The sequence below is a fragment of the Pseudophryne corroboree genome, chromosome 8, assembly GCF_028390025.1.
Source record: "Pseudophryne corroboree isolate aPseCor3 chromosome 8, aPseCor3.hap2, whole genome shotgun sequence".
Lineage (NCBI taxonomy): Eukaryota > Metazoa > Chordata > Amphibia > Anura > Myobatrachidae > Pseudophryne > Pseudophryne corroboree.
In genome coordinates, this window is record NC_086451.1 from 44,605,306 (window position 1) to 44,619,309 (window position 14,004).

The 14,004-nt window shown below is 48.9% G+C and overlaps 1 protein-coding gene across 1 annotated transcript in view; it reads right to left on the minus strand.

The window, feature by feature from the left end:
- The window catches only part of RENBP (renin binding protein), a 45,505-nt gene that overhangs the window by 23,317 nt on the left and 8,184 nt on the right, over window positions 1–14,004 (minus strand). The window contains exons 2-4 of the mRNA XM_063936306.1: window positions 3,596–3,671; window positions 2,092–2,167; window positions 1,437–1,609 (exon numbers count right to left, since the gene is read on the minus strand). Coding sequence (XP_063792376.1) covers window positions 1,437–1,609; window positions 2,092–2,167; window positions 3,596–3,671 — 325 coding nt within the window. The remainder of the gene's footprint in view (window positions 1–1,436; window positions 1,610–2,091; window positions 2,168–3,595; window positions 3,672–14,004) is intronic.

A 14,004-nucleotide genomic window follows, 5' to 3' on the forward strand; every position in this document is an offset into this window, starting at 1 on the left:
ATGTCAACCACTGTCTTTTATACAGAGCTGACACTGTCACGTAATTCCTTCCAACAGTTCATCCACTCAGGTGTCGACCCCCTAGGGGGTGACATCACTATTACAGGCAATCTGCTCCGTCTCCACATAATTTTTCTCCTCATACATGTCGACACAAACGTACCGACACAGCACACACACAGGGAATGCTCTGATAGAGGACAGGACCCCACTAGCCCTTTGGGGAGACAGAGGGAGAGTTTGCCAGCACACACCAGAGCGCTATATATATACAGGGATAACCTTATATAAGTGTTTTTCCCCTTATAGCTGCTGTATTATTTAATACTGCGCGTAATTAGTGCCCCCCTCTCTTTTTTAACCCTTTCTGTAGTGTAGTGACTGCAGGGGAGAGCCAGGGAGCTTCCCTCCAACGGAGCTGTGAGGGAAAATGGCGCCAGTGTGCTGAGGAGATAGGCTCCGCCCCCTTTTCGGCGGCCTTATCTCCCGTTTTCTGTGTATTCTGGCAGGGGTTAAATTCATCCATATAGCCCAGGAGCTATGTGTGATGCATTTTTTTTTGCCATCCAAGGTGTTTTATTGCGTCTCAGGGCGCCCCCCCCCAGCGCCCTGCACCCTCAGTGACCGGAGTGTGAAGTGTGCTGAGAGCAATGGCGCACAGCTGCAGTGCTGTGCGCTACCTTGTTGAAGACAGGACGTCTTCTGCCGCTGATTTTCCGGACCTCTTCTGTCTTCTGGCTCTGTAAGGGGGCCGGCGGCGCGGCTCTGGGACCTATCCATGGCTGGGCCTGTGATCGGTCCCTCTGGAGCTAATGTCCAGTAGCCTAAGAAGCCAATCCACTCTGCACGCAGGTGAGTTCGCTTCTTCTCCCCTTAGTCCCTCGATGCAGTGAGCCTGTTGCCAGCAGGACTCACTGAAAATAAAAAACCTATACTTAAACTTTTTCACTAAGCAGCTCAGGAGAGCCACCTAGTGTGCACCCTTCTCGTTCGGGCACAAAAATCTAACTGAGGCTTGGAGGAGGGTCATAGGGGGAGGAGCCAGTGCACACCAGGTGACCTAAAAGCTTTTACTTTTGTGCCCAGTCTCCTGCGGAGCCGCTAATCCCCATGGTCCTTACGGAGTCCCCAGCATCCACTAGGACGTCAGAGAAAATAAGAACTATTTAGCAAATGTAACATTTTTATAGGCTGCAAAATATTCATAAATTAGCTCCAACCAAGTGCCGTCCTAAATTTTAAGAATTGAAATGTAATCCAAGATAGTGTCTGAAAATTGGCCAGGCTTTGAGATTATTGAGGAGGACTCTCGTATTTGGTCACCAGCACACGCTGCCTACACTAAAATACGCCTTGGAATGACATGTGGGCGGAGTCCTATATAAATGGTACCTCCCTCTCATTTAATATGCTGGTTCCCCACCTCTCATTTTCACCTTGTATCGCTCTTCGCGGGTTGTCCTCCACAGCTCGTCCATAGCCATGATGTAGAAACATTCGCTGAAGATGGTGCGCTGGATCTTCACCGCTCGGCCGTCGCGTGTCACCACAAATGCACATTTCAGGGAGTCAGCTGAAGGGCGAGCATGAGTAAGGAGGAACTCACCCCCTGTGTAATAAGAAAAAAAAAAAACCACATCATCATATCAAAGTATATGAGTGTTCATTCTAGAACCCTGCACCTGTCCCAACCTGTGTAGTTCCTCTTTCCTGCCAGGGGTGTCTCTCTCTGCTCTCCGGGCTTTTAGCACGCTCTGGTCTGTATCTCAGCATTATACAGATACAGACCAGAGTGTGCTAGAAGCACCAGAGCAGAGAGAGACTCCAAAAAAAAAATAGCAAATCAACATTTAAATCATAGCCCAAAAAATAAAGATCAGTAATTAGCTTGTTTCGGTCTAGGTCAAGCTAGACAATGCCTGATTGCCAACCATAATTTCCGATCCACACACTGGGTAGCGCAACTCTTATTCATTCCAAAATAAAAAATAAGGATTGGAAGCAGTCCATGGGCAGCAAACACTTCAATTCAGGAACCTTGAACGTATGTGAAATACAGAATACTGTACAGTTACTGAACCAGGGACTCACCTGCGATGGCAGCTGTAAGTATTTCCTGTCTGTGGAACCTGGGCAACTTCCTGTAGAGACGGCCATACATCCAAACCTATATCCACCAAAGAAAAAAGCAGTTACTTCGTAGATATACCCCTAAAAATCTACCCATCACCTGAACAGTGGTAACTCCAAAAGCTGGTGGATTCTAACGGGGTGGCTGCATGTGTAGGTGTGCCATACCCAGTAGCACACTGATTGGTGGATGGCATTGGCTGGGGGAGGCTGCATATGGCTCCACACTACGTAGATGCACCATACCCTGTAGCACATTGATTGGTGGATGGCTGGGGACAACTCTCGGATGGGTGTTTTATTACAGTCAATCCGATATAACCCACAGTCACAAAATATTTTCATTGTACGTTCCTGCACACCCTCTTGAGTGGAGTACGGAGTGGTAGGACCTGCACAGACAGCCAGTCCACACTCCAGTCAAGATGGCTTAAGGCACAGTACAGTGGAAATATTTTGTAGGTATGGGGAACCGGATGAATCAAGGTTTACCCAGCCCTGGGGCCTGGCCAATCAGCAGACAGACCTGGAAAGTTCCTGCATGATTATAAGAGGCATTTCCTTGACTGGGTTATAAATGCAAGGGGATATATGACCTTTCCACACTCCACTCAAGATAGTGACTGGTGTACCTTTTTATATTTAACTAAATTGGCACGTATCATGAACAATCATAGCTCATGGCTTGTTAAATTATTATATAACACTGACAATCGTCAAAGTAGGGCATAATCATGATAATAATATACATCTGGGGTTGCCAATTCATTTTGTCCCTAGGGTAGTTGTAACCACCTAAATTCTCCCCTAGGTCCCAATGTTCGAGCCCTTGGAGGATAGAGTAGAATTGATCATTAGAAAAGCTCTGATGTGTTTGTCAGGGTTACACAGTATGGGGATCCACATGAACAAAGGTATCACAGCATTTCTTTCTGGGTTCATAGTGGGGTAGTGGGTGTAAGTGAACACCCTGTGGCTTGCCAGTAGCGTTGTACACGAGAACGCAAGGTCATTTATTAATATTGCTAAATCTGCAGTAAAACCTAGCAACCAGCTAACTTGCAAGCGACAGGTGAAAGTTGATTGGTTGCTGGAGTTTTAACCAGACTGTAAGCAATGTTAATTAAATATCCCTGCATGTGTAGTGTCTGAATTCATGTACAATGATCTTCTGTTAGGGCCACAACAGCAGAGATTTACAAACTTTAATAAAATGCAGATCACCTATTGCTCCAGCAGACAGTAGCTGGCTGACCAGCAAAACTTCAGCAATTTAATGTGATCTATGCCTCTTGTGAAAGTATGGTATAGTTGTGTAGGGACGGTTTCCTTTGCACTCAGGAGCCCCTTACCCCACTGCCCCTTTACTTACCCGACTGCCCTGCAACATGCCCGCCCTGCAGCCCTCCCTTGCCTGCCCGCCCTGCAGCCCTCCCTTGCCTGCCCGCCCTGCAGCCACCCTTACCTGTCTGCCCTGCAGCCAGATATACTTCAGCTCATCATACACCGCTCCATCCTGACCGAGGCATGTGAAGAAGCCTCTAACAACAAAACAGAGGAATAAGGGGATTAATCAGACTGTACATACTGTAAGTATAATAAGAGAAACGGAGGTCACTACGTCATTGTGACCTGTGTAATCATCTGCTCGGGTCACCAGGTGATGTCACAAGGTAATATAGAGATACGTTTCCTTCTTATCCGTCGTCATCCACCCAGGACACCGGCTGCCATCACCTACTGCCTGGCGCACAGAGGAATAGTCTGGCCCTTTATGCTGTATTCTAAGAATTAGACATTTTGGTGCCAAAAACCACCCTGGCCGCGCTCGGACTTCCTCACGTAGGATTCTGCAAATATATTCTTGGAAATAAGCAGGCAGAGGCTTCATTACATAAATATACCATTTCTCTGACGTCCTAGTGGATGCTGGAAACTCCGTAAGGACCATGGGGAATAGCGGGCTCCGAAGGAGGCTGGGCACTCTAGAAAGATTTATGACTACCTGGTGTGCACTGGCTCCTCCCACTATGACCCTCCTCCAAGCCTCAGTTAGATTTTGTGCCCGGCCGAGGTTGGATGCACACTAGGGGCTCTCCTGAGCCTTTAGAAAGAAAGTATAGAAATTAGGTTTTTTTATTTTCAGTGAGACCTGCTGGCAACAGGCTCACTGCAGCGAGGGACTAAGGGGAGAAGAAGCGAACCTGCCTGCTTGCAGCCAGCTTGGGCTTCTTAGGCTACTGGACACCATTAGCTCCAGAGGGATCGACCGCAGGCCCAGCCTTGGTGTTCGGTCCCGGAGCCGCGCCGCCGTCCCCCTTACAGAGCCAGAAGCAAGAAGAGGTCCGGAAAATCGGCGGCAGAAGACATCAGTCTTCACCAAGGTAGCGCACAGCACTGCAGCTGTGCGCTATTGCTCCTCACACACACTTCACACTACGGTCACTGAGGGTGCAGGGCGCTGGGGGGGGGGGGCGCCCTGAGAAGCAATAATAACACCTTGGCTGGCAAAAATACCACAATATATAGCCCCAGAGGCTATATATGTGGAAAATACCCCTGCCAGAATATAGGAAAAAGCGGGAGAATAGTCCGCGGAAAAGGGGCGGAGCTATCTCCTTCAGCACACTGGCGCCATTTTTCCCTCACAGCTCCGCTGGAAGGAAGCTCCCTGGCTCTCCCCTGCAGTCTACACTACAGAAAAGGGTAAAAAAAAAAGAGAGGGGGGGCACTAAATTTAGGCGCAGTATACATTTATATAGAAAAAGCAGCTATAGGGGACATAACTCAGTTAGTCCCTGCATTATATAGCGCTCTGGTGTGTGCTGGCATACTCTCACTCTGTCCCCCCAAAGGGCTTTTGTGGGTCCTGTCCTCTGTTGGAGCATTCCCTGTGTGTGTGCGGTGTGTCGGTACGGCTGTGTCGACATGTTTGATGAGGATAATGATGTGGAGACGGAGCAGATGCCTTTAGAAGGGATGTCACCCCCTGAGGGGCAGACACCTGAGTGGATGAGCTTATGGAAAGAAATGAGTGCACGTATAGACTCCTTACATAAGAAATTTGACGACATGCCAAATGTGGGACAGCCGACTTCTCAGCTCGTGCCTGTCCAGGCGTCTCAAAGGTCATCAGGGGCTCTGAAACGCCCGCTACCTCAGACCGCAGACCCAGATGTCGACACTGATACTGACACCAGTGTCGACGACGATGAGTCTAACCTGATGCCCACTAAGGCCATTCACTGCATGATTGAGGCAATGAAAGAGGTGTTACACATTTCTGATATAAATACAGGTACCACTAAAAAGAGTATTATGTTTGGGGAGAAAAAACTACCCGTAGTTTTTCCCCCATCAGATGAATTAAATGAAGTGTGTGAAGAAGCGTGGGCTTTCCCTGATAAAAAATTGGTAATTCCTAAGAAGGTACTAATGGCGTTCCCTTTCCCGCCAGAGGATAGGTCACGTTGGGAAACACCTCCTAGGGTGGATAAAGCGCTCACACGTTTGTCTAAAAAGGTGGCACTACCGTCTCCGGATACGGCCGCCCTCAAGGAACCTGCTGATAGAAAGCAGGAAGCGATCCTGAAGTCTGTATACACACACTCAGGCATTATACTTAGGCCAGCTATTGCGTCAGCATGGATGTGCAGTGCTGCCGCCGCGTGGTCAGATAAACTGTCAGAAAATATTGACACACTAGACAGAGACACGATCCTGCTAACCATAGACCATATCAAAGACTCAGTCTTATATATGAGAGATGCACAGAGGGAAATCTGCCGACTGGCATCTAAAGTAAGTGCATTGTCCATTTCTGCTAGGAGAGGCTTATGGACTCGCCAGTGGACAGGAGATGCAGATTCTAAAAGGCACATGGAAGTGTTGCCATATAAGGGTGAGGAATTATTTGGGGATGGTCTCTCGGACCTAGTTTCCACAGCAACGTCTGGGAAGTCAGCATTTTTACCCCATGTCCCCTCACAGCCTAAGAAGGCGCCGTTTTATCAGGTTCAGTCCTTTCGGACCCAGAAAAACAGGCGTGGAAAAGGCGGGTCTTTTCTGTCCAGAGGCAGAGGTAGGGGAAAAAGGCTGCAACAAACAGCAGGTTCCCAGGAGCAAAAGTCCTCCCCCGCTTCTTCTTCCAAGTCCGCCGCATGACGGTGGGGCTCCACAGGCGGAGCCAGGTACGGTGGGGGGCCGCCTCAAGAATTTCAGCGATCAGTGGGCTCGCTCACAGGTGGATCCCTGGATCCTTCAAATAGTATCTCAGGGGTACAAACTGGAATTCGAGGCGTCTCCACCCCACCGGTTCCTAAAATCTGCCTTGCCGATTGCTCCCTCAGACAGGGAGGCGGTGCTAGCGGCAATTCACAAGCTGTATTCCCAGCAGGTGATAATCAAGGTACCCCTACTTCAACAAGGCCGGGGTTACTATTCCACACTATTTGTGGTGCCGAAACCGGACGGTTCGGTGAGACCCATTTTAAATTTGAAATCCTTGAACACATACATAAAAAAATTCAAGTTCAAGATGGAATCGCTCAGGGCGGTTATTGCAAGCCTGGACGAGGGGGATTACATGGTATCCCTGGACATCAAGGATGCTTACTTGCATGTCCCCATTTACCATCCTCACCAGGAGTACCTCAGATTTGTGGTACAGGATTGCCATTACCAATTCCAGACGCTGCCGTTTGGACTGTCCACGGCACCGAGGGTATTTACCAAGGTTATGGCGGAAATGATGATACTCCTTCGAAAAAAGGGAGTTTTAATTATCCCGTACTTGGACGATCTCCTAATAAAGGCGAGATCCAAGGAACAGTTGTTGGTGGGAGTAGCACTATCTCAGGAAGTGCTGCACCAGCACGGCTGGATTCTGAATATCCCAAAGTCACAGCTGGTTCCGACGACACGGCTACTGTTCCTGGGTATGATTCTGGATACAGTCCAGAAAAAAGTGTTTCTCCCGGAGGAGAAAGCCAGGGAGTTGTCATCTCTAGTCAGAGACCTCCTGAAACCAAAACAGGTATCGGTGCATCACTGCACGCGGGTCCTGGGAAAGATGGTAGCTTCTTACGAAGCAATTCCCTTCGGCAGGTTCCATGCCAGAATCTTTCAGTGGGACCTATTGGACAAATGGTCCGGATCGCATCTTCAGATGCATCGCTTAATAACCCTGTCTCCAAGAACCAGGGTGTCTCTGTGGTGGCTGCAGAGTGCCCATCTTTTAGAGGGCCACAGGTTCGGCATACAGGACTGGGTCCTGGTGACCACGGATGCCAGCCTTCGAGGCTGGGGGGCAGTCACACAGGGAAGAAACTTCCAAGGACTATGGTCGAGTCAGGAGACTTCCCTTCACATAAATATTCTGGAACTAAGGGCCATTTACAATGCCCTAAGTCAAGCAAAATCCCTGCTCCTACACCAGCCGGTGCTGATCCAGTCAGACAACATCACGGCAGTCGCCCATGTAAATCGACAGGGAGGCACAAGAAGCAGGATGGCAATGGCAGAAGCCACAAGAATTCTCCGATGGGCGGAGAATCATGTACTAGCACTGTCAGCAGTGTTCATTCCGGGAGTGGACAACTGGGAAGCAGACTTCCTCAGCAGACACGACCTCCACCCGGGAGAGTGGGGACTTCATCCAGAAGTCTTCCAGATGCTGGTAAACCGTTGGGAAAAACCACAGGTGGACATGATGGCGTCCCGCCTCAACAAAAAGTTAAAAAGATATTGCGCCAGGTCAAGGGACCCTCAGGCGATAGCTGTGGACGCTCTAGTGACACCGTGGGTGTACCAGTCGGTTTATGTGTTCCCTCCTCTGCCTCTCATACCAAAGGTATTGAGAATAATAAGAAAGCGAGGAGTAAACACAATTCTCGTGGTTCCGGATTGGCCAAGACGAGCGTGGTACCCGGAACTTCAAGAGATGATCTCAGAGGACCCGTGGCCTCTGCCGCTCAGACAGGACCTGCTACAGCAGGGGCCCTGTCTGTTCCAAGACTTACCGCGGCTGCGTTTGACGGCATGGCGGTTGAACGCCGGATCCTGAAGGAAAAGGGTATTCCGGAAGAAGTCATTGCTACGCTTATTAAAGCCAGGAAAGATGTTACGGCAAATCATTATCACCGCATACGGCGGAAATATGTTGCATGGTGCGAGGCCAAAAAGGCCCCAACAGAGGAATTTCAACTAGGTCGATTTCTGCATTTCCTGCAAGCAGGAGTGAATATGGGCCTAAAACTAGGCTCCATTAAAGTACAGATCTCGGCTCTGTCGATTTTCTTTCAAAAAGAACTAGCTTCAGTACCTGAAGTTCAGACATTTGTGAAAGGAGTGCTGCATATTCAGCCCCCGTTTGTGCCTCCTGTGGCACCTTGGGATCTCAACGTGGTGTTGAGTTTCTTAAAATCACATTGGTTTGAGCCACTAAAAACCGTGGATCTAAAATATCTCACGTGGAAAGTGGTCATGTTATTGGCCTTGGCTTCAGCCAGGCGAGTGTCAGAATTGGCGGCTTTATCATGTAAAAGCCCTTATCTGATTTTCCATATGGATAGGGCAGAATTGAGGACTCGTCCCCAGTTTCTCCCTAAGGTGGTGTCAGCGTTTCACCTGAACCAGCCTATTGTGGTGCCTGCGGCTACTAGGGATTTGGAGGACTCCAAGTTGCTAGACGTTGTCAGGGCCCTGAAAATATAGGTTTCCAGGACGGCTGGAGTCAGAAAATCTGACTCGCTGTTTATCCTGTATGCACCCAACAAGCTGGGTGCTCCTGCTTCTAAGCAGACTATTGCTCGCTGGATTTGTAGTACAATTCAGCTTGCACATTCTGTGGCAGGCCTGCCACAGCCAAAATCTGTAAATGCCCATTCCACAAGGAAGGTGGGCTCATCTTGGGCGGCTGCCCGAGGGGTCTCGGCTTTACAACTTTGCCGAGCAGCTACTTGGTCAGGGGCAAACACGTTTGCAAAATTCTACAAATTTGATACCCTGGCTGAGGAGGACCTGGAGTTCTCTCATTCGGTGCTGCAGAGTCATCCGCACTCTCCCGCCCGTTTGGGAGCTTTGGTATAATCCCCATGGTCCTTACGGAGTTCCCAGCATCCACTAGGACGTCAGAGAAAATAAGAATTTACTCACCGGTAATTCTATTTCTCGTAGTCCGTAGTGGATGCTGGGCGCCCATCCCAAGTGCGGATTGTCTGCAATACTTGTACATAGTTATTGCTAACTAAAGGGTTATTGTTGAGCCATCTGTTGAGAGGCTCAGTTGTTTTCATACTGTCAAACTGGATATAGTATCACGAGTTGTACGGTGTGATTGGTGTGGCTGGTATGAGTCTTACCCGGGATTCAAAATCCTTCCTTATTATGTCAGCTCGTCCGGGCACAGTGTCCTAACTGAGGCTTGGAGGAGGGTCATAGTGGGAGGAGCCAGTGCACACCAGGTAGTCATAAATCTTTCTAGAGTGCCCAGCCTCCTTCGGAGCCCGCTATTCCCCATGGTCCTTACGGAGTTCCCAGCATCCACTACGGACTACGAGAAATAGAATTACCGGTGAGTAAATTCTTATTTTTAGGGTTTGGGCAAGGGCCAGCTGTGTAAATGCAGGGCCCTCCCTATTCCAGCGGAGGGAGGGAGTGAGACTCACAGACTGTACGTAGGTTTGTGGTACCACATGGTGCGTTGTCACTACAAGTGGCCTCATCACTCCACATGGATGTCCAACATTTACCTTCCAGACAGGCTATTAGGTGATATCTGGGTGCTAGATAGACAGTGTTTAGGTTGACAGTCAAAAGGTCAACACCATATGGTCAACAAGGTTGACTGCTCAAGTTTGACATGTGCAAAAGATCATCATGAATGTGGCTGATACACAAGAGGTCGACACGTTTTTTCTCATACGTCTTAGAAGATGCTGGGGTCCACTTCAGTACCATGGGGTGTGAACTGTTCCGCAGGAGCCATGGGCACTTTAAGACTTTTCAAGGGTGTGAACTGGCTCCTCCCTCTCTGCCCCTCCTCCAGACCTCAGTTTTAGAAATGTGCCCAGGCAGACTGGATGCACTCCAGGGGAGCTCTACAGAGTTTCTCTGAAAAGACTTACCGTATATACTCGAGTATAAGCCGACTTTTTCAGCACTTTTTTTTGTGCTGAAAAAGCCCCCTCGGCTTATACTCGAGTCAGTGGAAGGAGGGACACGGGGGGCACAGCGCGGGTCTATTAAATGAAGTACCCGTTCGTGAGTTCTGATTGGCTCACGTACCGGCACTTCATTTAACAGACCCGCTGCGGCCGCTGGAGACACAGGAGGGACACAGGAGAGGTGCGCGCTGTGCCCTCCGTGTCCCTCCTTCACAAGACAGCGCGGGAGCGGCGGAGGGTAAGTTATAACCGGCACTGTGGGAGCATATTTGGCACTTGGGGGGGCATATGTGGCACTGAGGGGGCATATCTGGCACTGAGGGGGCATATCCCACCCTAGGCTTATACTCGAGTCAATAAGTTTTCCCAGGTTTTTGTGGTAAAATTAGGTGCCTCGGCTTATATTCTGCTCGACTTATACTCGAGAATATACGGTATGTTAGGTTTTTTATTTTCAGGGAGGACTGCTGGCAACAGTCTCCCTGCTTCGAGGGACTGAGGGGGCAGAGGTAGGAACCAACTTCCTGAAGAGTTTCATGGCTCTGCTTCTGGCTGACAGGACACCATTGGCTCCTGAAGGGAACTGAACGCTAGCTGTGCCTAGATGCTCACTCCCACAGCACGCCGTCACCCCCCTCACAGAGCCAGAAGTCAGAAGACAGGTGAGTGTTAGAAGAGAGATCTTTAATTAAGGTGACGGCTAAAGGTACCGCGCGGCTGGCGGGAGCGCAGCGCGCCATGTTGCCCACACATACACAGGCACTGCAGGGTGCGGGGGTGCCCTGGGCAGCATGAAACCTTATAAAACTGGCTGAAAAGGGGCATAAGATGCCAAGGCACAGTCCTACCCCACCAGTATAAAAATTGACCTCAAAAATGCTGAGGAGAAACGCGCCATTACGGGGTCAGAGCTTCCTCCTCAGTCAGGCAGCACTCTGCTCAGCGCCATTTTCTCTCTCTCCTCAGGCTGCAGAGAACGCTGGTCCTCCTACACTACTGAATACAAGTATCAGGGTGCAAAACAGGGGGGGGGGGGGGCACAGTGAAATTGGTGCTTTATATTGTGTATTGACATTATAAAAAAGCGCTGCACGTCAGTGGGCATTTTGGTGTTTCACAGGCATTGTGTTACTGGTGCTGGGTTTGTGAACTGGCTGCTCCTATCTGTGTCCTTCTGACAGATTTTACTGTAGGCCTGTCCCCTATAAGTCCCGGAGTGTCTGTGGTGTGTGTGTGCACGAATGTGACATGTCTGAGGCAGGGAGTTCTTCCTCTGAGGGAGCCATTTTAGGGACACAGAGTTGTAATGTGGTGGCGCTGCTGGCACACCACGAGCCTGAATGGGTGAAAGGAATACGTGATAGTGTGAATCATATCAGTAGGAGATTAGATAAATCTGAGTCTCATGCAGAAAGCTGGAGAAAAATCAGTGGAAGATGTGATTTTTCATAGTTCTGCCCTTTCATCCGCAGGCGACCCCTCTGGGTCACATAAGAGACCGTTTGCAAACATTGTACATACTGATACAGACACAGACTCTGATTCCTGTGTCGAGGATAGTGATTCCAGGGGGATAGATCCCAAATTGGCAAAAAGCGTACAATATATGATTGTTGCTATAAAGGAGGTCTTAGAAGTTACAGAAGCCCCTACTGTACCTCAGGATAAGGCTTATTTCTATAAGGAAAAGAAATGTAAGGTAACTTTCCCTCCTTCCCATGAGCTAAATACTCTTTTTGAGGGAGTTTGGGTGAATCCTGAAAAGAAATTTCATATTCTCTAAAGGATTCAGGTTGCTTATCCTTTCCCATTAGAGGACAGGAAAAGATGGGAATCACCTCCGGTGTTAGACAGTGCACTGTCAAGGTTAACAAAAAAGGTGATTCTCCCTGCACTTGTAACGGCTTCACTAAAGGAGCCGGCAGACCGCAAAATGGAGACTACGTTAAAATCTATTTATGTGGCCAATGGTACGCTGCTCAGACCCACCATTGCTTGCGCATGGGTGAGTCGTGCTATTGAAAAATGGTCTGATAACTTGTCATTGGAAATTGACACGATAGATAGAGACGAATTACTCCTAACGTTAGGTAACATCAAAGACGCTGCCGCATACATGCTGGAAGCTATGAAGGATATTGGACTCTTGGGTTCAACAGCCGCTACCATGGCAGTATCAGCTCGGAGGGCGTTGTGGATTCGCCAGTGGAATGCTGATGCAGATTCCAAAAGAAATATGGAGGCTCTCCCGTATAAAGATGAGGCCTTATTTGGTGATGGGCTGGATGAGTTAGTCTCGGCGGCTACCGCAGGTAAGTCGACATTCTTGCCTTATGCTCCTGCACCGGCGAAAAAGATACATCACTCTCATATGCAGTCTTTTCAGCCCAACAAATACAAACAGGCCAAAGGTTCCCTCTTCTTTGCAGGAAGAGGAAGGGGGAAGAGGAAAGAAATCAGCAGCGTCTCCAGGATCCCAGGAGCAGAAATCAACCCCTGCTTCTGCTCCTAGGAGAGAGCACGTCTGAAACTTTTGAGTCAAATCTGGATTCATTCTGGCCTGGACCCATGGGTCTTACAAATAGTGTCCCATGGGTATAAACTAGAGTTTCAAGACGTCCCCCCATGCCGATTTTTCAAATCGACCTTGCCAGCTTCTCTTCCAGAAAAAGAGGCAGTAACAACGGCAGTTCAAAAATTTGTCAGGATCCGGTCATTGTCCTGGTACCCTTGTCACAGCAAGGAGAAGGTTTTTATTTAAGCCTCTTCGTAGTTCCGAAGCCAGACAACTCGGTCAGACAGATTTTAAACCTGAAAAATCTGAATCTCTACCTGAAAAAATGTTCCCATTTATCCTCCTCACCAAGCTTATCTGAGATTCGCAGTACAGGATTGCCATTACCAGTTCCAGATGGTCCTCCTTCGTCAAAAAGGAGTCAATATAATTCCTTATCTGGACGATCTCCTGATAAAAGCGAGATCCAGGGAACAGTTGGTGCAGAACATCGCACTCTCCCTGTCAATGCTCCAACAACACGGTTGGATCATGAATTTTCCAAAGTCGCAGTTGGAACCAATGACAAGATTGTCCTTTTTAGGGATGATGCTGGACACAGAAGTACAGAGAGTTTTTCTTCCAGTGGAAAAGGCTCTGGAAATCCAGAAAATGGACAAACAAATATTGAAACCAACAAGCGTGTCGATCCATCAATACATTTGGTTGTTGGGGGAAATGGTAGCGGCCTACGAGGCCATACAGTTTGGCCGATTTCATGCCAGAGTATTCCAGTGGGACCTGTTCGACAAGTGGTCCAGATCCCACCTACACATGCACCGGAAGATAATCCTGTCATCCAAAGCCAGGATTTAGCTCCTGTGGTGGCTACACAGTTCTCACCTACTAGAGGAACGCAGGTTCGGGATTCAGGACTGGGTCCTGGTAACCACGGATGAAAGTCTGAGGCTGGGAAGCTGTCACACAGGGGGAAAGCTTCCAAGGAAAATGGTCAAGTCAGGAAGCCTGCCTTCACATAAATGTTCTGGAATTGAGAGCCATTTACAACGGCCTTCTACAAGCGGTACATCTTCTTCAAGATCATTCCGTGCAGATCCAGTCGGACAATGTAACAGCAGTCGCGTACATAAACAGGCAAGGCGGAACGAAAAGCAGAGCGGCAATGGCAGAGGTGACAAGGATTCTCCTCTGGGC